The following is a 25,052-nucleotide window of genomic DNA, read 5'->3' on the forward strand; positions in this document are numbered from 1 at the left end:
TGGCAGCTACATAGGAACAGTTTCCGAAACCCGCAACTATTTCCGGTTTGACATGCGCAGTTAAAGCAAACATTAGACGCTATCGGCTGTTTTTGTTTGTGTGGCCGAGGTAGTTTGTCGTTGCTGTACCGTCGTTAAAACCGGAATTTTTAACTAGCCTGACAAACGGGAGGTTAATATGGGTGCCGGTTCGAGCACCGAGGCCGAGAGGGAGCCGCTTCTTGTTCCTTCTTATGTGGAGACGAACACTAATCCGGTAAACAGCAGAGTGTATGGGAGAAGATGGCTGGTTCTGACCCTGTTTTCCCTGCTGGCACTGATGCAGGGAATGGTGTGGAACTTCTGGGGTCCCATACAGAACTCAGCCGCTCACGCTTACGGCTTTACCAAGTCTGACATCGCGATTTTGGTGCTGTGGGGCCCGGCTGGCTTCCTCCCTTGGTTGCTGTTTATGTGGTTAATGGATAAAAAAGGTGAGTTCTTTTAATTTAGCACACTGTGTCATACCTCAACGATGATTGTGCCTGACCTGGTGATTTTTCACCCCACCAAGATCTACAGCGATGTAACTTAACGACGTATTTTGTTTTAGGTTTCGAAAATTTCTCTTATCATTAGTTTGACCTTATGCAATCGCAGAATATATTTACTCTGATAAAATGCAGTATTTAAGAGACCTTATAGTCTTCATTCAGTTTTTAAATGGGTTGTTTGTGCCCAGTAAGACACATAGATGAGTTGGAAACATGGGAGGTGGGGGGGAAAGTGCTTATATGGGACAAGCAAGTCTTAATTTACTTTTTAAAAAAATCTTTATTTTCAGGTTCAAAAGCAGTATTTCTTGGAAAGAATGAAAGTAGCCCTCTTGCGTGTGCTTTACCAAACCAGTTCCTCTGCATCACCTGACTGTAGAAGTTTGTAATGACCACGCTGGTTGTCAGATGACAAAAACAGTAACAAGGCACTAACAACACCAGACTGCTGGTCCATGCACAATCTTGCCAAGAAGTTGCATAACTCAACCTTGTGATCACAATCACATTAACAATTAGGTGTTTTTGTTGCCTAATTTATTTGTAGGCAACTCGATAATGGTATCTGCTTCTTTCAGTAACTTGTTGTAAATTCTTCCTGGTGTAGATTCCACTCAGACCTTACAAAAAACCTTGTGGTCATGTCTGCATCTGAGTTAAGAAGTGTCAACCATGGTGTGCCCTTGCAAAAAGACTTCTATGACTTGCAAAGGTTGTGATATGCTTAGATCTAATCCAGCTCGACTGTGGGGAAAGTACTTGGTATCCCTTTGGGAAAACTGGGCACCAGTGGCAGACCTGCCTGTTTTCCTCTCATTTAAAGTGAGCATGGTTTTGTTCTGTGAGCACAGAAAGCAACCTGGACCCTCATGATACTCATATGGAGTCTGATTTTGAGGGTTTGGTTAGAAACACGCACATGAGTAATCCCATCGGTGGTCATGTTGTAGAGCTCTGGGAATGCTCTTCCAGTTCCTTTTTGCACAAACTTGCACATACACTATTGCTGTTGTGTCAAAGCCTTAAATGGGCCTGTCCAACTGCCACTATGTACCAGCCCTCCCCTGGTATCTCCTCACTCATGAGACAGTGCCAAGAGACAGGTAGCTGGACTACCTGTGTAAATTGAATGGGCTGCATATACCATCTCATGGTGCCAGTTGTGACAAGGACATAAAATGAATATCTAAATATATGGAAGTAACTATAGCTTTTCGGCTGCAGTTGTAGTGATCATTAACTTGCCCTTCATGTCAACAAACTGTCTCTTGAGCACGTAGATGCATACTGTGCATTGAAGTATGCAGCTGTAAACTTGCAGGTCTCATTTACGGTAGATGGCCTCCAGCATTTCTCTAAAATATGTTGCTGGCTTTTTCTTTCATTTACTGGAAATGTGGTCACAGTTGTGCATGCATTCATTTAGAGAGCTGCTCAGTACAGCTAAAGCCTTCTCAAGACAAACATTATGAATGTTTTGTTTTTCACTCATAAGTACTGATGAACAATTGAGGAGCATGAATAATAAATGACAAAAACATAAAAATTGCATATTGGGAAAAGCTGGAAGTGGCAAATATTTGCCTTTTTTGTTTGCGCTTTGGTAGAAACAATTTAGCAAATATTAAGATAATAATTTTTGGATTACCTGCTGCAACTAGTTCTAATTGGCAAACCTTGCAAAGGTGGCTATTTCTATGTAACCTTAATGCAGAACTACAACTGCTTCTCGGCCTCTGTGTCTATGAAGGTGCCATTATAGTAGGAAGTCAATATAGCATCAGCTTATATGATATGAAGTGGGGAAGCTTTCCAGTTTATTGGAATACGTTCAAGCTTCTCTTTTTCTTCCGTTGATACTGCTCAGAATGGTTTTATGAGGTTGTATATTATAAACTTGTCCAACTCATGGCAGTGAAGCTCTTGTACGTGAGTTGCATACAGTCTTGCTGTTATTTCGCTTTCATGCTCAAAACTTGCACAGTCCTCATTTTTCTAAAAAGAAAGTGGATCAAGGGTCAATAACGGAATTGATAAATAATCTAACTGAGGAGCAGAATTCATAACTGCACTGGTATCAATAAAGTCTGCATTCTGCTCATCAGTTAGACCCAGCCCTACAGGATGTTGTTAATATGTTGATCCTCTTTCCACAGCGGTCATTTAGTTGAACCTGTCAATCAAACATTCAGAAATGGTAGTTCACATGCAGAAAAGAATGGGGAAGTGCACATAATTCTCTAAATGGCTGTCATGTGGATGAAACTGAGAAATGAGACTTGAGTTAATGGTGAAAGAAACAGTTCTCATACTTTTGCTGTTACACAAGTGATATTTAAGAAGGAATTTTCTGTTTTAAGATTTTTGTTGTTGCTTGGTTAGTGATGCTGGCCAAATGCGTTCCAATCCCTTTCAGTTATTGGTTAAAACTGTATTTATGTAGACTGTAATCATTAATTTAGATCACTTGTGAATAATTGGCCATGTTTAACTAGAGCTTATTGTATAATAATTGCACTACAGTATATTTCTAACTAACCAGGCAGCTCAGTCTTTCTCTTGGCAATACTTTCGTTAAAGCTGTAACAGATTTTTGGGTCAAGTTGTCAACTCAAAAGGCAGATGAGAAATGTAACGTTGTAATGTTGGCTGCAAATTATAATAATGTGTATTTTTAGAATCCCCATTAGGGCAGGGCAATATGGCCAAAAATATTTATCACGATATATATTTGGAAAATTTGCGACAACGATATAACTGACGATATAAGTGGCGCGAGACAAAATACTTTACAACTCCACAACTTTATTAGTGCAAAAAACCCCATCAATGTATTTTCACTTAAACAAGCAGCTGTTTTTTATGTGCATGCGCTTGCATGCTCTACCAAAAAATGTGCTTTGGTGTGTATCTGAGGGAAGAAAGTCAAACCAGTTCCACACCACTGAAGTTGCAGCATTTTTACAAACCAATTCTGGTTCATCTGTTTCATTCGACGATCCGCTTTCGCCCTTCTCCATCGCCGCCATGTGTAAACTAAGGCACTGCGCATGCGCATTTTACCCATTTTCTATCGCGATATTTCATTTTCTTATCATTGCCTAACATTATACCGGTATTAACGTGAACGGTATGATATGACCCAGCCCTAATCCCCATAATTCTTAAATGCTCCTCATACAAACAAAGGCAGTAAGAAACATGGTTTTAAGTAGCATTATTATCACTTTGATCTTGAAGGAGAGGTCAGAGGTCAGCAGTGACAGGATGTTTTAATCTTCATGCAGTACTTCCTGACCCCCCTCTACACCCCTTCAGAGTTTTATCAGCATTCATTCATAACTTTTCGTGCTCTCAGACTGACATCAACACTACCAAAAACATAATCTCCTTGGTCAAGGTAATTATGTAAAATATTTGTTCCAGATTTTAAAATGTGTTAATTTGCTGCTTTCCTCTGTTATCATTCTTTGCTTATTATCTATTTATTTATTTTATAGTCTCTTATAGCTCCAGGAAACTGGATTTTGTTTTTACTTTTTTCTTTTTATTGTTAGATAACTAATTCAATAAGAACAGAAATAATCCTTTGTCGTAGCAAAAATTGAGAAATCCCTACCATGTTCACTGCTGTCTCTTTACTTTTTCTTACACGTCGGTGTTGATGCAGTGTGTTGTGTATTCCAGGTTTGCGAGCATCCCTCCTCCTCTCTACCCTCTTCATGGTGCTAGGAGCAGCTCTAAGAAGTATCCCACTGACAGGCCAGCCTTTGAGACGATGGTAAGAAGCCCGTGTAAATATTAAGGTAGCAGATGGCGGCACGATGCAAGTGTGATGATGATCATTTGAAAGATTTTGGAAAGGCGGTGCAAAGTGACTCATGAGCTGCACTGCAGTTATACAGGTTCTATAGTCTCCATAACTCAGTTTAGGCAAATTTTCTGAGTGAGTGCCGTAATCATTTTAGGACCAGCTTTGCACAGCGTTTCATTGAAAATGAAATGAGCTACTGGCCAAAGTTACTTAGGACCATGGAAAAGTTACCCTTGTGTGATGTTTGCCAATGCGTGCAATGCGTTTGACAAGATTACACAAATTGGGATTTGGCAGTACGTGAAAAACTAAACTTTTTTTCATATAATTGTTTCCATTCAGTTTTTTTAAAAGAAGAAATATGAATCATTTAATCAAGATGGCATGCACAGATGTCAGAGGTCCATAATTTTCTGTTGTCATGTCAATTTTGTGCTTGCTAAATGTTCCAAGATGGTCACCAGCAAAAGTATTGGACAGAATAATAAAGTAATTACATTTCAAATTGCACTGAAGGGACAAAAGGTCACATATCGCAACACAACAAACAATAATTATCAACCTCTTGATATCACTACAGGAAAAATCAGAGAGTTACTAAAGTCAATAAATCATGAATGTCTGCACAAAAGTGGCCTCTTAGGGTCTTGTACTGTATGCATTTGTACTGAAGCTGAGGTCGTGCTTCTTTTTCATTCTTGATATGCAGATTTGTAACTGCATAGAGACAATGAGACTATTTATGTGGCAGAGGATGTGATTGTGAAGGACAGATCAACACTGTGTGGACGCTTTGCTTCTTTTGGTGTCTTTGCTGGCAGTTTTCTCACTTATCAGACAGCATTTTGACAGGCTGTTGCTGGAAACCAGTTTCCCACTTTCATTCTCATTTTCACTTGAGTTCAGTGTTCTCATTTTTAGAAAGGGTAAGAGCTCAGAGAAGGTCATTTCAATTATACAGTGCCTTAAAAAATCTAATTTCCTTGAATATTTTTGGTGGTAATCTGTGTAATGATTCCTGTTGGGCTTCACAATGAGGCAGTATGTTATAATGAATAAAGAGAATCATATTTCCATGGAATAAGTCACATATCACTTTCACTTTATGCAGTTGGAGCTTTTTAAAATAGGTTTTGGCTTTCAAAGAGCAGATAAATTAATTTGTTTCTCTTTTTCTGTCTCGTGAGGCTGCACTAAGAAAACCTAGCTGCTAATATAGTGATACGGCCTAAAGAAAGAAATAAGGCAGGAAAAGCTCCTGGCAGTGTACAAGGAGAATAACTGATATAACCACGATCTCCAGGCGATAGTCTGTCCCAAAAAAGTATTTACAGTTTGGAGTGAAATATCAAGCTTTGCAACTTTAATTTATGATTATAAAATTGAGTTTTTGTATTTTTGTCAGCCTGTTTGTAATAACCCTAAAGCTTTAAATCAGGAGTAGCCTAAGTCCTCTTAAAAGAAAGATGCAATACATTTGGGCCATGTGCAGATGTGGGCAGATGTCTTATCTGGGAAACTGACCTTTGATAGATTACAGTGTGACCTAAAAGCTTAATATTATTAATGTGTTTTCATTGGCAAATTACTCTCGCTGAGACAGGGATGTTCCCATTTGGAACTACCTGTTATGTAAAAGGGACAAATACCAAAGCAAAGGAGTTTCTTGTCAGGAAATCTGTCTTCATGCAGTAAAAGCTGAGCTTCATCAAAGCTACCATATGGCCTTAAAAAAAAGTCTCCAATAAAGAGCGACAGTGACCTAAATCTGGCCTGCAAACAGAGCTATGGAATCTTTTTTTCTTGTTGTTGTTGTTCGAGAGACTGTAGAGAGCTGAAGTTTTTATTTTAGCACTAAATTTAAAGACATAACTTCAGAATAATGAAGAGCACTCCAGTGTCTTTACACTACTAAAGTGTTGGTGGATTTAAATTATTTAGAAACAGATTCAGAAGAGACTGCATCCTATATCCTGACTTTCAGTTCTTAGAGGGCAGCAATACTGGATTCTACACTTCCATATTTCTTATTTATCATTTTTATTAGTCTCTGCCTGGTAATGGTCGGTGTCTCTCCTCTTTTTCAGTTTGAAAATGCAGTTGCAAATTCATATACCTCCAGCAGTGACATGTAAACTCAGCTTCAATTGTTAAACTTTAACAACAGCATGCGCATCGTTGAGTGTTGGTCTGTGAAGCTGAAGTGGTTTTTAGCCTAATCACATCTTGTAAGCTGAAGGTAAAAATATCATCTCCACAAAGCATAACTTTGACTTGACATAAATTATTTAAAAAAATAAATCCCAAAGCACGTGCATGCACACATATTTCGACCACGCTAATGTTGCAAAAGGCTTTTACTGTAAAGAGGAAATGGAATAAAATACCAAGCTCTTCCTCTTCTTTTTGGACGCGCTCGAGGGCAGTATTGTTAGAAGTTTTCAACTTGCCTCTCGCTGTTGCTCGAGTGTCACTTCAGTCCAAAAGCCAGTCACACAAGCAAGCTTTCAATTTCACCTCTGCTGAATCCAGCCATGACATATCAAGTTTTTATGTCCGCTCAGGTCGAGCTAAGAGTTTTTAACGCTGCCCGCTGTGCACCCGTACCACGATGAGAGTTATGCTGCTCTGCTGCGACCTTCAGCTCTTTAGATACGGCATTCAAAGTGGAAAACAAGATAGGATGGCGAAAGCAAAGAGGACATGAATCACACGGCAAATGTTAGTGTGTCACAGTTCAGTTTAATTTGCATATTAAATGTTATAGGTCATAGATCTTAAGGCGATGAACGGCATACTGGATTATTATAGAACTGTAGAGACTCAAAGCTTAATGTAGCTGGATCACCAGTAGAGGTCACTCTTTGCTTTGCAGTAGTGATCAAAATGCAAGGGCTTTGTTTACTGACGGGTGTCGCTGATGAATGTGCTGCCTGTCATGCAGAGGATACTTATCAGATGGATGATGATGTAGATTACCTTAGAGAGGGAATCGCGACATAATGGAGCAGTTAAGTTTTTCAGATTCCTGAAGTTTGGATATGGTGTTCAAGGACATTGCAGGCGGGATCAAACAATAGTTTGAGGAGACGTCTATCCAGGTTTAGAAACCGTGACATTCCTTCAGTAACCCCCTGCAGATCTGTTTGCTCCAGATTCCTTTTCATGTTTAAAAAGGCGATTACCTCTTTGTTTTTATGATAACCTCTTGAGGAAGTAAGGCGTCTCTTTGTTTTGAGGTTTTAAGATCCATTTTTGAAAATCAAAGGGAGCTGTGAATGTTTGAACACTGAAAAGTGGAACTTTCTCTCTCTTTTTTTTTTTTTTTTTAAATGAGATCTTCTGTGAAGCCACATTTAAAAAAATGTTTGTTTTGTGAGGTTCAGTCAAGGAGATAAAAGGTGCTGTTGAATTGGCAGTCACTGATTAGACCTTGCTGTGATTAGTTCTGCTCTCAAATCAAAGGTTATTTTTCTTTTTTCAAACCCTTCTCATTTCCCTGGCTTTTCATGCGTCTACTAGTTTCTGTTGCTATTTCAATCTCCGTCTGTGTTATGAATTCGAATACAGACCAGCTGTGTGATTAGCGTCTATCAGTTACATCTCAGACTCACTCCGACAATGTCTGATTGGCCATCAGAAAAAAAAAATAAAATTGTGGATCCCATCGTATTACTCCAACAATTGCGATGGTGCCATTTTCAAGGCGGAATTGGTTTGGCCTTTTTGTGATGGCTGAATTTTGGTCTGTCAGCTCAGGCAGAGCAGAAGCAGTCAAATGACTTCGCTGTAGTGCAGGTTTCTTTGTCTCATTCTCAATCAGATTCAGTCTGACAGGGTTCATAAATAGTGATTAATCATCTCTTCTTGAAAAAGCTGCTCTATTCCCTCTCTTTGCTTCGCCAGCCACAGTGCAGTCTCATGTGACCGCTCATCCTCGTGTTAGTCACCATCCGTCCTCATCACCTGTCATATTAAAGGCACTTTTTTTAGTCTCATCTGTTCTCTAATCTAATACAGCGAGGCTGGTTACTGACCAAACTTTGTCAAACTTTTTAAAAGGTGTGAAGTGCTGAAAGCCACCGTCGACTGTTCAGGTTATTAGTTGATTCCATAAGTTTTAATTTGGTTTGTATTGTGCATGAAATGCAATTTAAAAACAAAACAGTTGAGCTGCTTCGATTGTTGGTGAGATTCAAAATGAGATCTCTGTAGGTCACAGTTACTGTTGTAAATTATGCTGCGTATCTTTGTCTCTTTTGTTTTTGTTTTTTTGGAGAAAGTTGATTAGAGTGCCGGGTTTGGAATAATCATCATCTAATGAAAATGTCTAGTACAGCAGGTGGACAGGACCACTCTGTCTGCACCCTTTTGAGTCCTGAATAAGACCGTAATCAGTACGTGCGCCCAAAAACCTGATTGGGACTGTTGTGCTAGTTGGCTCCGGGTAGCTCTCGATTTCAATTCAACAGACACAATGACAGACAGCCAGCTTGACTCAAAGGCTCGGTGTGGTAGGTAAAAAAATGTCATATGTATCAAGAACATATTATAAATCATGTCGTTGTTACCATAAAATACAAATTAAATGTTAGCTTTTGCTCACATCGTGCTGCCTAATTCATAGACCTGCTTGCTTCGTGCTACCTGCATTGCCATCTTTGCACACTGACCCATCCAAATGGAGGACGGCCACAATAAGATGCCAACTATTGCAGCTGTAGATTTTGTTTTTGCCAGTACACACAAGTCTTAATCATACAGAGATTATACCAGTGGCTCCATAGTGTAGTGGTTTACACATTTACACAAGCAGAGGATCCCTGCTTAGATCCCGGGGAGATTGAAAATCAAAAAATCTGCCAAATCAAAGATGCAGAGCTACCAAAGTAGTCTCTGTTGCTGCAAATCATTTTCTGAATGTTTCAAGAGGTTTTTATGCAGTAGGGTAGATAGAAAAGCACATTTGGTGCTTGAGAGCATGAAGACCACTTATTTTTGGTTCTGGCTGCTCTGTCAACACCTCGTTTGCTGAATCTGGTGTTTATGTTTAGTTAAGAAGTAATGATGGGGAGACTCTTTGATAGAAATCATGTAGTTAAGTCAATGAAAACATAATGACAAGTGATGTAATGATAACCTACATGCTTAAGTGAAAATGACAGTGTGACGCCAATAATGAGGATAAATTTTTACTGCTTGTTGCTCACACTTCCCCTCTCACATAATTAGATGAAGAAAATGACAGCTGTAAATACAGCAGTGTCCTGGCACTGGGTTCATCTGCATCCTGTCGAGTTAACTCACTCGGTACAGAAATGACACACGTTGGATGCGGAGGAGTCAAAGACATGTCTGCACCAACGCAAATGACCAGATCAGAGAAGCTCGATGATGTCAGAATCGTGTAAACGGGGACTCGGATAACCAGGTTATTCAGTGTCAGTGTTGAAAACATACCCAGTTAGCGATAAAGACTGAGAAACAAGGAAAGAAGAGGTGGGATGAATAAAAAGTATGAGGCACAGAGTATTTTAGGAGGTGTTGGTGTGTAGGAGGGGATGTTAGCAGGTCTGAGATGTGGGAAGAAGATAGAGGGTGAACAAGTTATTCTCCAATCAGCCTGTCACTGACCACAGCACTTTGTATTCTGCTGTGACACATTTATCTGTGAACCCCAGAGGCAGTGGACTCCAAAGTTAGAACGAGTTAGAGGGCAGAGACATGTCAGCACAGTGGAGACTGAACAAACTAGTTTATGCCTGCTTTAGACATAAAGCAGGCATAAACTATATTGTTTCGACAGGGCTCAGTATTAGAATTAAAGGTTTTGTCAAACAAAATGCCATTCAAGGAATTTTTTTATATTAAGTGTTAGTGTAAAATCTAATAATTTTGATACTGATAATATTTTTTCAGTCAATATTATAGAAGATTTTTAAATGGCATAAGCTCAGAATTAACCCAACATCTTCACGTGTCCCCCTCTCCTCTCTCGTTCTCTTCTCTCCCTGCTGAGCCAGGGAGTCTTTACTGAGTGTACAGACAATCAATCAGCCGTGAGCCGTCTCCAGCGGCTGGCTGTCTCGGTCAGACAGTTCTGGAGGGGGTGGTGGGGGTGCTGGTGGAATCCGGGGACATCTCAGAATAGGGCTGGGCCATATTATACCGTTCACGGTAATACCGGTATAATGTTATGCAACGATAGGAAAATGAAATATCGCGATAGAATATGAGTAAAACGCGCATGCGCAGTGCCTTTGTTTTCATACGCACATGGCCGATTGTTGAGTGAAACAGATGAACCAGAATTGGTTTGTAAAAATGGTGCAACTTCAGTGATGTGGAACTGGTTTGGTGTTTGTCCGTCAGATACACAACAAAGCACATTTTTTGCAGAACATGCAAGCGGCCGTTGTTATTGTCGTATTTGTCGGACTAAGATGCTCTTAAATCTGGGAGTAATCTGGGTCCTAAACTCCGTATACTTCAGGTCAAACAACACTGCAGCATCACTTAGAGTTAAAAACTGTCTAAATTCTTTCATCTTTAATAAAACGATCAGCATTGCTGCTTTACCAGGTGTAACTATAAAGTTTAACTTCCAGGCATCCATGAAAACAAAAGTTATTACATTTAACGGAGTTAGAAGTTAGCAGGAAGCTAGCGGAAGTTAGCTCGCTAGTTTCGCTAGTTACCTAAGCATGATATTGCATGTTCTGACTGAGAGATTTCTGAAAAAAATCAAACGTACAGCTCTGCTATCACTTCCAACATAAATGAAGACAGGAAACTAAACAGCAGTGACGTTTGTAGGGTTACTGAAGTTGGGCTAGCTGGTATATAATGATGTGCTACGTGATCGCTAGCGACACAGCTATGTTAGCATAACATAAACAGTGAAGCTGGAGGACGAACACTAACACTTTTCCACTTATAAAAGTTAACGTTAAGGTTCCTGATAGTTGGAGACAAATTCAGTCGCATGGCAGGATACTGTAAACGGACCAAACTTCAGTCAGGAGAACAACTGAGATAATCCATCCACAATACGAGGTTAGTCATTAATATACTGCAACAACATGGGAATAGAGCAGCTGCCAGAGAATTCAACATTAAGGAATCAATGGTACAGAAGTGGAGGAAGCAAGAAGAATGAGTTTAATAAAGTTTGATTTATCTGACTGCTTTGTTTCGCTTAATGTGCCTTATAATCCTGTGCACCTTATGGTCCGAAAAATACGTACTGCACACTGCAGTTTAATGTTGCAAAGCACCTCTTTTTAACTTCAGTGGATATTATATATGGTTATGCTCAGGATATGTCAGCCCATTTCTACTGGAAATGCCTTTTGGTTAAACTTTCAGCAAGGAATTTGCATTTGCACTGTTACATTTTTATAAAGCTTTAATGTACATAAAAACCAGCTTCTTGTTTAAGTGAAAATAAATGGAAGGTTGTCTTTTTGCGCTAGTAATGTTGTGGAGTTGTATTTTGTCTCGCATCAATTATATCGTCGGTTATATCGTTATTGCAAATTTTCAAATATATATCGTGATAAATATTTTTGGCCATATCGCCCTGCTCTCTCAGAATACATCTGTCTCACACAATTCAGTCTGAAGGTGCAGAAGTTAGAAAGAAACTTCAGGGGCAGGTGGTTACTTGACTCCTCTGGGATAATTATGCCTTTATTTTTATTCCCTCGCCTGTCATTCTTCCTTTAGATGCTCAAAAGAAATGCCTCATTACTTTATGTCCTTATTTAGTTTATTTTGAACTTAATAGGGATACTGAGGGTGATGCTCTGCTGCTGCCGTTTTGTTTGTTTCAATGGGATATCAGAGAAGTGTTTTCCTGGCACATCTTGATATGAGGCATGTATGTCTTCTAAATAAGAACTTTTTTTTTTTTTTTTTCTTTTACAGGTTGATACACGGAGGTCAGTTGCTTAATGGTTTAGCCGGCCCCACCATGATGAGCGCCGGCCCCTATCTGTCCACCACATGGTTTGCCCCTGATCAGAGAGCCACAGCAACAGCCGTGGCCTCACTCTTCTCCTACCTTGGAGGCGCCGCTTCATTCATAGTGGGACCTCTGATAGTTCCAGCTCCCAATGACACTCAGGCACTAACCACGATCTCGGCAGCGGTTTCCGACATCTTCATCCGGGACAGGATCCAGCTAGTAATGTATGCAGGTACTAAGAAAAAGCAAGAGCCTCTGAGGGCAAGTTGGATCGATATCGCATCATTTCGACATCATGTCAGCCCCGTCAAGGGACAGAAATACAATCAGGCGAAAGGATCCAAGAATATTGCACAAACACCAAAAACACCAATTATAATCTTCATAACTGCGTCTCTGAATAATGGCTTTTTAGGGCTGATATGCTTAACTGATTCAGAAAATTAAAAGCATGCTGAAAAGAGAAACAGGCATGCTGTAATAGATTGAGGCAGCGGCTTTTGTTTAACCTAAGGTAGTATTGTTATTAATTTTTTAAGGGCAAAGCGGATACATTTTTGTGAATCAAAAGTTTTGCAGGTTTTCAGAAGTAAAAAGGAGTCACATAAGAAGTAAGCTGATATTGTATCACTTATCATATGATGGAATGAAAGCGACCCACTAATGTGGCTACAATGGAGCTTTTTAGTAAATGCATTGCTTTTTTTAAGAGACGAGTTGTGATATCAGCTGATGCTATGTCAGATTGCATCGTTTTGTTAGATGCATTTATTCTACAGTCTTGTCTAGTGGGCTGTTATGTTCATCACGGGGATGGCTTCAGAGGACTTCTAGATGTCACGGTGACCTTTTTTTTAAAATGTCAAACTGGACTGACTGTCTCATCTTTGAAAATAACATGTATGTCTCTTTTCCTCTACGTCGCTGTGCTCCGGCAGAGTTGGCTGCTATTGCTGTGCTTTTTGGAGCAGTCCTGCTCTATTTCCCTGCACGCCCACCAATGCCTCCCAGCGTGGCCGCTGCAAGCCAGAGACTCAGTTACAGGAGCAGCATCTGCAGACTTCTTAGGTAAAGTCCAATGCACACATAGATGATGTCTTCTGGTAGTCCAAAATCATGTGAAAGATGATGTTGAGACCATTCTTTCAAAACCTTATTCAAGAGGCCTAATTTAATATGTCCTTGATTTTAAATAGATTACAAAAGATGTGTATTTGGACTTGGCTTCGTGCGGTGCTATTTTGTATGAAAGCGGTCTCTAAGAGAGCAGTTGTTAGCCTGTTTGAAGCATTTATTCTGCTCTGCGGATACATTCAGTCTATTTTGGTGATGCAAAGTATGCTTCTTGTCTCAGAAAGTGACAGAATCTTATGTTACAGTTGGCACTCACCATCTGCCTGGCCTGTTATCAAAGAAACTCCAGCCTTCGCTCTAGATTTGTCACTAAGCTCTGGCCACTGTTGAAAAAAGACATCACCCTGCATCTACACTGTGAGGGTCAGTTACTTACAATAACTCTCAAGAGACACAGCTGATGCATGTAGCTGGAGAAGAAGAGAGATGTTCTGTTATGTTGAGGATCTGACTCTCTGTGGGCTTTTTCTTCCCCCACCCTGGGAAAGGGTACAGGCGAGGTCTACACGGCAATCTAGAAACGATGATTAAATAACACTTTATTATAAACCTTGCAGCCCCATATCCCTATATGTCTTCAAACTTTCCACCATGGGGATAGTAATCCTCTGGGCCACGAGGAAACAGCATTGCCCCAGAATCAGTGCCCTGGCTTGTAAAGAAATGAGGCCTGTGGCAGTGGCCATAGTTTGGATTAAGGCTGGGGAAGGGTGAAGAGAAGGGAAAAAGCTGGATGATGGCAGCCAGGAAGTTGGCCCAGCTTGGTTGGCTACTCTCGGTCCCCTGAAGTAAGAAATGGCTTCACTACAGGGCCAGACTTTCCACAGGCCTCTGACCAGCACAGACAGGTTTAACTCATTAAAGAGTTCAGAAACTTATGCGATCAGGCTGATATCGATCTAATACGTGTTTTTTGACACATTTTATTCATGCGCACATGCTCATCCGTGCAGAGGTTTCTGGCCAACTTAACTAGGCCATCCAGCTGTGAGGGTTTCTGTTCCACTTGTGATAGGCAGGCTTCCAGTGACCTGTTTGGGCAACATGTTGTATCTCAGTCCAGCAACATCAAGCCGTACAGTTGTCCTGCAGGGACTGGGCATGTAGCAGGAAAAGTGACTTGAGTCTTTGTGGCCTTGTGCACTCATAGAGCAGTTAGACAAAACGATTGCCTTAGTTTGAGAACTTTAAAGCTTTACTTAGTGAAATTTTAACTTCTTATATGACTCTAATTGTAATTTATTAACCACACTGCAGCTTTCCATGAAACGTATCCAGATGTTTTAGGTTTCACTGTTCACTATTGTGTTCAGTAGTGTTTCTCACCCTGATTACAGGCGGATCAAAGAATTTGGCTGTTTGAACTTATTTTACCTCACTGTGTAACATCATTTTGCATCACTTTTAGGTATCTTCAAGCCGGGGTTTACTGTGAGTAGCTGATAATCCACCATGTGGAATAATTGGTAGTTGGACTGATAGAGACAGGGAATTGGTCCTGTATGGACAGGAACTGTTTGGTATTGGGCCCGATACCAAGATGGCAGATTTGAATAGTGCACCTCGCGCAGCATTTTGTAGCCTTCACAGTGATGGCAGGTACCCGCTAACTTGCCATTAAGCTTGATGCTTATGTATTGATGTATCTGTTCATCCATTTATCTGTCAGGGTCCGAGCACTGGTTAACGATCTTCAGCTTGATGAGTGCTTCCAGCTGTTCACATCTGCTGCCACAGCAGCAGTCTAATTAGAAACCTGGATGTCTCCACACATGGTGCAAAGTTATCATTGTATTCTCATCACCCGGTGTGGTGATACTAAACAGGCCGAAGCTTGACTATTAATGACCCCTTCCTCCCACCCCCAGTCATACTCACTTTGAAAGTTGTCATTTTGATGCATTGCGCTCCAGCCGGTTCTGCCAAGGACACTTAGCTGATGACACCGGCAGCTTTGAGACTCCTTTGGAAATATTTCATCCCCAGCAGGAAGTGGAGAGGAGAAAAAACTTACCAATAGATGGTGTCTGCCTGCTTGCATTTGGTTATCTAAGTAAGCTCATCTTTAGAGGGGAAAAAAATGCATGGATATGGATTTCCTGTTGTTGTGGCAAGGTTAATGAAAAGGGTGCTAATAGGAAAAGCAGGGGGAGTACTTTGTCACAGGGCTTTTATGACTGTCCCTACGTACTCTGTCCAAGGCCAAACCGCTTCATACTGCTTAAGATGAGACAAGCCGTCTGCAGCTGAGAGACTGGCGGTGTTTGTTTTTTCATGTATAATCAAAGCATTCTTCCAATAAAGCGATTCATTGTGTGAGGTTCACCGGTGTCAGGAAAGGGAAGGGCTGTGGATTTGTTTACAGCAACACTACTTTGGCCGTACAGGTAGTTTGTCCTGGGAAGTTCTCTCTCTGTAGTTTGTGTGTATTCGTGAACTTTGTCTGCATTTGAAGCATATGGGCGATGCCGGCCTCAAAGTGTTATCCAGATGTCCCTGCTTGATACCGTTCAGGATGCTGGCTGCATTATAATAAAGCAGAGGCAGAATAAATGTAAGAGTTACGTCCATAAACCAACAGCAGGAGAAGAAAACAACAACAATCTGTGAATCTGCTTCCAGCCCTGCCTCATTTGTCAGACACTGAGTGATTCTAATCACATTGTTTGGGTTGAGGATGTGGCTCTGATTTTTAAATCACCATGTCACCTCACTGGGCGAAGGTGATTAGTGTGGGTGTTTGTGCTCCAAGTGATTGTATTTGACTTTCATGTGATTGGGGAGGTGTTATATATTCTAAATGGATCAACTTTGAGTGTATATTGGGCACACATACATAAATGCACATACACTTTATTAATTTTCTCCCTTTTTGCAAACAGTTCACTGTGAGCTAAACTGCTTGTGTCAGCCTCATGTCTGCTGTAGCATTTAGATTCCTGCTGCTGCAGTTTGATTCCAGTGAACTGATGAACGGTTATTATCTGCAAATGGATTTACCTCAAATCAAAGATGCATTTATAGCTTTTAATTTTGAGCAATTGTTACAGTTTTTTTTTTGTTTTTTTTTAAACAATTAAACATGGTTTTGCAGCTACTGAAACAATAAATGCACATACTAGTGGCTCACATGCACTTAACTATAACCTCAAACCCCGTCACATTTGTGATTAATTGCAAACGAGTGGCTGTCTTTGAGGAGTTTACAATTAAAAGCAATCCATTTTTCTTTTTCTTTTAAACCACATTGTTATGCAGTGACAGACATAACAGTATCAAAGATCTGACTTTCATTAGAGAGTGGAGTAATAACAATAGATGGTTTAACAGCAACTGTGTAAAAATGTGTTTACACTGTTTTCTCATGAGAGTACCTGAAATGTAAGATGGCAAACGCAGGAAGGCTCTTATAGGTTTGCTATTGAAACAGGTTCATGTGATAGAAAGTGTTCCAGCTATAACAGCAGTCACTGGTTGCAGTCATTATTTTTATTGCCTTATGGACAATTTATAATTGAGTCATTGAACGAGTACATGTCACACACTGTTAAGCTTTTAAGCTTTACAGTGCAGTGCCAAGAATTCAGAGTATTCTGAGTGATCATTCAAATTCCTAATTCTGAGTTTTTGGTCCTTATTTTAGATCCTTTAGCTTAATGTTGGCAGCTTCCCACCAGTGTTCATGCTGCTTCTTATCTCTCTGTCTCTGTGCTCTGAACAGGGATGGGTTTTCTGTTGTGACAGGCACAGGGAGATGAGCCAAAGTGGTGTGCCTGTGTGTGCTGTGTATTATCCATGTTGTGAGGACAAAATCTGTTTGCGTAATCACATTGTGGGGGGTGCGGGGCGCGCTCACAACTGTTTAGTGGAATAGGAGCAAGTTGCAGTAATGTTGGTCAGTAAATCTGTGAGTGAAGATTGAGTAAGGTTGGCAAGTAGCAGGAGTAGTTTGTGCTAGTTGTCACTGTCTGGCACAATTTCAATGAACCGCTGGGCGTTTACAGTTGGGGCTAGCATTAAGTTTAGTCTGGGACAAGTGTTGGAGGCAAGTATATAATGTTAGACACAGGATTTACAGAATGCATTAATGTCAGTGAGTACCCTGACAAAGATAGAAGCACTTGAGTGCGTGTGGCTGTCATCCCACCTGACGTGGGATGACAGCTGATGGCAGACCTCCAGACATCAATGAACAGGACAGGAAAGACACACCACGTTATGCTGCTTTCATTGTTTCATCTCGGGCCGCTGCTGCTGGGATGTAGGCTGTAATTGGAGGCGGCATTATGCATTCATGCAATTAGTAACATTTAGTGCTTGGATTATAATTATGAACCCCTCAGTGATTCTGCAGAGGATATCCTTTCAATTAAATCAAGTGACCAAGCTCTCACATTTATATGCAGAAGTCTTTAGAGGTACACGAATAAATATCAGATAATCATCTGTTTTTGCTAAAGTAAGAGCGGAGGTAGGAGTAATACACCAATACGCAATTAATATACTATTTATTTTAGGACTGAAATAAACCCAGATGCTTTCAAGGTATGAAAGATCTGGATAACTGCATGTTAAATTGTAGCATTCAGTGAGATACTATCTCTCATTAATTAGTACATACTGTAAACACTTTTGGTCTCAAATCTTTTTCTTTTTCCCAAGATTACATTGATAGATTCTACAAATGTGCTGAAATTTCTGTCTGGAGGCTGGATGATGTATAGTATAATATAGTTTGTTTTCTTGTGATTGACATGTTTAATGTCTCTTTCAGCAATCTGCGGTTCCTGATGATAGCACTGGCCTATGCAGTCCCCACAGGAGTGATTGCTGGCTGGTCGGGCGTCCTCGACATGGTTCTTACACCAGCCAAAGTCAGCCAGGTATGGCACAAATGCGCACACACAGGATAACATACTGCCTTTGCACCAGCTTCAGTAAAGTGAAGTACCTCAAAGCATTCAGTAAGAGGCTGTTTCTTCAGATTTCATTTTTTTTCCAGTGCCCTTTTGAAAGAACAGGTCAGTACTGGTGTTTTGACTGCCTTTTGAGGAAAGTGTGGAGACGAGGTCGGCATTTTTCCTGCATAACAGACTAGTTTTCATCTGGGTTACCCTTTAGGTGGGTGAACTGCAAAAAAATATGTATGAATATTTGTATTTCTCTTATTTGACTAGGTAAGTAGTCAGTTTTCATCCACCTGTGTCTATAATTTGAAAAGCTTTTCACACATGCGGCCCACTGAGTGGAACAATGGGGCGAACAGCTGGGGTCCTTTCTCTTGTTCTCATTGTTGCATCTTGAAATATATCTCAGATGTTCTTCCTGCCAGTAAACTGTAAAGTCTGTTATTATCAAGATGATGCACTGAAATGACATTACACACATAGAACACATGATGATATTCAAGACTGAGAAGTATATTTTGATGTGGAAGGAATTCTGACGTTTGAATTCTAAAGAACCCGTTTGCAAGCCTGTATTAATCCACTCTTGTGCAGGAATAAATACACACTGTCACTCCCCATGTGAAACCTAAAAATAACCAAATATGATCACATATTTTGATTTGGTGCTGTCTTTTTCTGTTTTGCACTTATTGAGCCTACACATAGCTGCGTCTTTTGTGAAGGGCACAATCGATTGCAAATCGCTATCCGCATGCCTGCCAGCCATCTTCCATTTGAGACAGAAAAACAGAGTAATTTTGAGTGGTGCAGCTTGGAGGAAGGAAAAAAGCTCTGGATGGTTTGCATCTTCCAGGTCTCAACACAGCAGCATGTCAAAAGGCAAAGGAAGCATCTTTTCAAGGTTATCGCCAGACAGGTGCTGCTGGAGAGGAGATCACACGCAGCAGAGCGGGGGATGAAACGCTTCTTGTCACACCCTCTACATTTTTTATTTTTATTCCTATTTATTCTATTTATCCCCTTCGTATATTTTATTTATATTGTCTCTGTATTTATATATATGTGTGTGTGTGTATAACTCTGTAACTTCTGTCGGTGCTGTGCTTTTTTGGAAATCGAATTTCCCAGAGGAACCCACCCGAGGGATTAATAAAGTTCTATCTTATCTTATCTTATCTCTTATTATACCTCTGTCAAGAGGAAGCAGGGCGCATACCAAATTGTTCTTAGATTTCATTTGTTCTAAAAAGATTTTTTTTTTCTCTCAAATTCTTTTTATCCATGACATTTGAAAACACAAAAAGTATGTTGCAGTGAGATGAGCTATCCCTTGGGTATAAAAGTTGAGCTTAAAAATAAATGAAACGATGTGCGTGGTGCAGTACGAATGCAACTGAAGCTTTGTTCTTTGGGTGTGGAGACATTGAAGTCAAGTTGAACTAAGGAAAAGCAAATACTGCATTTTATTTTGTTTTGGCTTAAGATGCACCCACAGATCCCAATCCCAGCTCTAGCTTATCTTGTTTTTCTGTCTGTTTTAAACTTTGTTGACTGTCACATCCAGAGACGGTGCAGACAGACGCTGTGCTGGGAGTAAAATAGGCATTATATAAAAGCAAGCTCTCATCTAATTAGATCTTTTTCTTCTTTCCCCAAGCACCAATGCATTTGCACTGGAATTTTTGTTTAAGTGCAAACTTTTCCCTTTGCATTTGCCTTCAGCTCTTACTGACATTTTAAAATGAACAAAGCATTAATAGCAAAAGAGAAATTTCCTGTTAATTTCTTCTTGCTTTGCAATGATTTGCTCATGTTGGTGCAGGTTTACTCACGAACACATGTTTACACCTTTGCTTTACTGCGGAATCATTTTCTGAATCCACGTCTGGTTGAAATTGGATGTAATGGCTCATCAAACAAATGTTAATATTAGACAAAGATGACCAGATGAGATGCAAAATGCATCATTCAGTTGATGATTTAATTTGAGTGAAAAAAGGTTATCACAAACCGATGTGGAAGTAATTGCCACCTAAACCTAGTAACTGGGTGTGCCAGCCTTGGCTGCAGAACAGCATTCAGTCATTTGCATTGCTGTGGAGGAAATTTTGCTCAGTCTTCTTTGCAGAATTCTTTTTATTCATCCACGCCGGAGGGGTTTCCAGCATAATATTTGTTTTTTAGCAGTTTCTCTAGATCAGGGGTGCCCAATCCCGGTCCTCGAGAGCTACTATCCTGCAGCTTTTAGATGCATCCCTACTCCAACACAGCTGAATCAAATGGTTTGATCTCTTCAGCATGCCATCATGTTTGGCAAAGGCCTGATAACAAGCCATTCATTTGATTCAGGTGTGTGGGAACAAGGATGCATCTAAAAGCTGCAGGACGGTAGCTCTCGAGGACCGGGATTGGGCACCCCTGCTCTAGATCATGGCTTGATGTGTTGCTTTTTAAATTTTTAATCGTTTGGCCTACTTCACTTTGTCAGTTTGACAGATTCTATTTGATGGATGTCTTGATTCAGCAGGTGTGATATTAATCATGCCTGGGTGTGGCTGGTGAAATTTATTCAGTTAAGTCAGATGATTTATCGTAGGTTTGGATAGCTTCCCCCCCCCCCATTAATACATGAAATCCTCGTTCAAAACTACATTAAAAAAATTATTTTTGTCTAAAATAAAATGTATTTGATCTTTAATGTGTGACAAATGTGCGTAAATGAAATCAGGAAGGGGCAAATCCTTTTTTCACTGCACCGTTTTTCAAATTCTATTTTCACTTCTTTTTCTTTTCTAGTGCACACATTTGGTAACTCAGTTCTGCTGCTGATTCATGCAGTCATTTATCCTTGGTGTGTTTCAAGACCTAACCTCATCTCTCCTCCTCCTCCCTCTCTCTGTCAGCATTTTTCTTACACATGCTTCTTCGGGGTCCTTTTCTGGAATAAAGATGCTTCTGTCATCTGTTTCCGCAGCTAGCCACCCAGCCTGAGTGAGAGGTGACCATGAGTGCCGTGAGGCAGTAAGAGCAATCAGTTGTCACTGGATTAGACAAATGTTGATGTCTCTTTTCTTTTTTTCCCCTCTCCCCCAGAGTCTATTGGAAATACAAACATGTTCTTGTCCCACAGCAGAGTGTCTGAAAAACTAATAAAGAAATAAAACATGAAGGCGAACGAAACATGCTCTGCAAGTGACAAAGACTGTTACAGCACCTAGCCAGCTCTCTGGTCTCAGTCGTCATGCTGTTTTTTTTACGACTTCATGAAATACGAACTAGAAGTGATGTTTAACGACTTACAAGGATTGATTGAGTAAATGACTGGAAGAGGGGCAGAGGCACACGGGGATCTGTTGGCAGGGAAATGACACAGCATGTGGTGATTTGACTGGAGCCCGACTAGGAAACTCGAGTCTTAAAAATATGCGTGAAATTACTGACGCTCTTAGAACATAGTGTGCACATACAATCACCCCAGGAGGGAAGAAAATGACAAACTCCACCGAGGCCTTGTATCTTCCAGCGAGCAAATACAAGTCAGCAAGTCATGCCTCAATATATTTCCATACTGACACGGTGTGTGCTGTGTGGCCACCCAGAAAAGAGATTGAGACAACAAAATTTGTGTTGTTTTTTATCTTTTGTAAAAAACTCATGTCAGTGGTTGAATTGCCATTCTTTTCAATTTTGTACCTGCAAATGGGCGCTCTCTTCAAATGCAATCACGCCGCAGTTTCTGTGCCTCTCCACTGTGATTGTTTGTGGTAGGAAATGGGAGTTGGGGTGATACTAGGACAAGAGCCATCGAAACGCAAAAGGATGAGAAAAGTAAAAATGGTCACCTATTCTATTATAACAAGGGTGTGTATTTCTGGAATTTGGATACTAGATGCACAGGGGAAGCGCCAAACGTCCGATGCTAAGGATGCCATTTGAGCTCTAGAGGGGAAATGTGCTAAACCTGCAGATACAAGTATCATCACAATCCGTAGGTCACGGGAAATGGGTGCTTTAGTGCTTCAGCTCATCAGTTTTTAATGGAGACCCATTTAGAATGCATAGAATTTGAATGCAGATTGCGTCCTGCTTCTTTTAGTAAGATTAGTTTTTCTTTTTCTTTTTTTTTTTTTTAATACCAATACACAACCACTGGGAGTTTTGAAGCACTTTTTAACATGTTCTGCCTTCACATAAAACACTTCTCAGCATTAAACACTGCTTTGTGGATTTTTAGGATTATACGAAGAGATTCAGCATTAGCACAACATGCCACTTCTTCTCAGAGGATCAGGTTTATGACAAGCGATCAAGAGAGAAAACAGAAACAAACACATTAACATGATATGGCTTTCTCCATCCTAACTGCAGTCGTCGCCAGCTTATTGACACAGTCACAAAATAGCAGACATGATTAAGCTTCAGGCTTGGCCTTTTAAAGGATCCAAGCACTGAGAATGCTGCAGTTAATTAACTCTCCACCCACACATGAAACATAGTAATTTGTATCTTTTGAATTGAAATGGCTTGGCATGCAATTTGTGTTTAGCTCCCTGAACTGGCGCACAAACTGATGTGACATACACCATAGAAAATCCTAGCATCAGTGCTGCACGGCCTACATGGAAGATAAACAGCAATTATAGGTGCTACAGGGTTGTGGGTGTTTTGATTTATAATATATATTTTTAGATCTTTTTTTATTTACTTGGGGAGTACAGTTCACCTCTCTGTGCTGCTTCAGGCTATGCAAACATGAGATGAGTGCCTTTCCATTGATCTTCACTGCTTCACAGAAGGCTGGCCCACACAAAACTCTGATCAAATATAATGGCATTTTGGCATGCATCACTTGTAAGCTAGAATCGGTCTACATTTAATAACTTTGATAGTCCACTTTTCTTCATCGTGAACTTTCTTGACAGATTGGTGCAGAGTGTGATTAAGCAGAAAGCATCAGGTCCTGCTTTAGATTCAGCTTCCTCGCTGAATGATCTACCATCTGAATTTGACTTAATGAAAGTTATTGTCAATAGAAGACTTATGAGAACCAAATGCATTTATTGGCACTTTGACTTTTCCTGTGAGTGTGTGAGAGAGAGAAAGGGAGGCGTGCTGTATTTTACCTCTTATTGATTCTGTGGCAGTCCCTTGGTCAAAGTGTCCTTTCTTCTGTGTGTGTGTGTGTGTGTGTGTGTGTGTGTGTGTGTGTGTGTGTGTGTGTTTTGACTTTCATCCTGGAAAATAAAAAAAGGACAGCAAGCTTTGCGCACGCACACACACTCATGCAACATTGCCAACCCTGGCAATTTACCGGACACGGTGATTGGCAGGCCTTCACAGTCTTCAGGCACTTAGAGCCTGCTCTCTGTCTAGCTCTGTCCTCAGTCATGGACTGCATGTTGAACAGGGTGTATGCTTTTCTGTTTCTGTTCTTTTCTCTTGGCTTCTCTCCCAAACCACCACCTCATTTTCCTTTGTTTTCTTTCTTTCTCTCTCTCTTTTTAAACACAGGTGGATGCAGGCTGGATTGGTTTCTGGTCGACCGTTGGTGGATGTGTGTTCGGAGTGGCAATGGCCCGGTGAGTTATGCCATCCTTTTTGTGTGTGTCTGTGCCACTCTGACTACTGAATGTGGATTAAAAGTGAAGCTGTACTTTAACACTGCATTGACATTATGAGTGAAAATATTACAAGTCTGCTACACTGTCAAAAAGACCTGCCATGAAGTGTTGGTGTAAATGTGCTGTGCATGTGTGTATGCATGCAAGGATGAAAGAATGATGGTGGATGCTTCACTCCATCACTTAAGTGCTGAAAAACTGTTGAGAGCAGTGCAACTTTGACTATTTATTTTTTTTATTGTCAAGCCCATCATGAGAGCGACAGTTGGTAGCTTCATATTACTGGCTTTCATTGGAAATGACTCGTAACCATTGACTGATCACTGCGTAAGACTTCACACGTTCAGACTGTAATGACCTGTCCATGTTTAGACCAATTCAATTTTATTTATATAGCGCCAAATCACAACAAAAGTCACCTCAAGGCGCTTCATAGATACAGAGAAAAACCCAACAATCATATGACCCCCTATGAGCAAGCACTTTGGCGACAGTGGGAAGGAAAAACTCCCTTTTAACAGGAAGAAACCTCCGGCAGAACCAGGCTCAGGGAGGGGCGGGGCCATCTGCTGTGATTGGTTGGGGTGAGAGAAGGAAGACAGGATAAAGACATGCTGTGGAAGAGAGACAGAGGTTAATAACAGATATGATTCAATGCAGAGAGGTCTGTTAATACATAGTGAGTGAGAAAGGTGACTGGAAAGGAAAAACTCAATGCATCATGGGAATCCCCCGGCAGCCTACATCTATTGCAGCATAACTAAGGGAGGATTCAGGGTCACCTGGTCCAGCCCTAACTATATGCTTTAGCAAAAAGGAAAGTTTGAAGCCTAATCTTAAAAGTAGGATAGTGTCTGTCTCCTGAATCCAAACTGGAAGCTGGTTCCACAGAAGAGGAGCCTGAAAACTGAAGGCTCTCCCTCCCATTCTACTTTTAAATACTCTAGGAACAACAAGTAGGCCTGCAGAGCAAGAGCAAAGTGCTCTAATAGGGTGATATGGTACTACAAGGTCATTGAGATAAGATGGGGCCTGATTATTTAAGACCTTGTATGTGAGGAGCAGGATTTT

General features: G+C 40.6%; 1 protein-coding gene across 1 annotated transcript in view; it reads left to right on the forward strand.

Moving 5' to 3' along the window:
- Nucleotides 1-42: 42 nt before the first annotated feature.
- Nucleotides 43-25,052, forward strand: part of slc49a4 (solute carrier family 49 member 4) — a 47,232-nt gene continuing 22,222 nt past the window's right edge. Inside the window, exons 1-6 of the mRNA XM_085435159.1 lie at nucleotides 43-473; nucleotides 4,221-4,314; nucleotides 12,277-12,548; nucleotides 13,255-13,384; nucleotides 18,225-18,333; nucleotides 23,872-23,939. Of these exons, the coding sequence (XP_085291285.1) occupies nucleotides 179-473; nucleotides 4,221-4,314; nucleotides 12,277-12,548; nucleotides 13,255-13,384; nucleotides 18,225-18,333; nucleotides 23,872-23,939 (968 nt within the window). The 5' untranslated portion in view covers nucleotides 43-178. The remainder of the gene's footprint in view (nucleotides 474-4,220; nucleotides 4,315-12,276; nucleotides 12,549-13,254; nucleotides 13,385-18,224; nucleotides 18,334-23,871; nucleotides 23,940-25,052) is intronic.

Source organism: Copadichromis virginalis, linkage group LG16 (genome assembly GCF_057382275.1).
Source record: "Copadichromis virginalis isolate Kocher_CV1m ecotype Utaka linkage group LG16, C_Virginalis_male_GT1.1, whole genome shotgun sequence".
Classification (NCBI taxonomy): Eukaryota; Metazoa; Chordata; class Actinopteri; order Cichliformes; family Cichlidae; genus Copadichromis; species Copadichromis virginalis.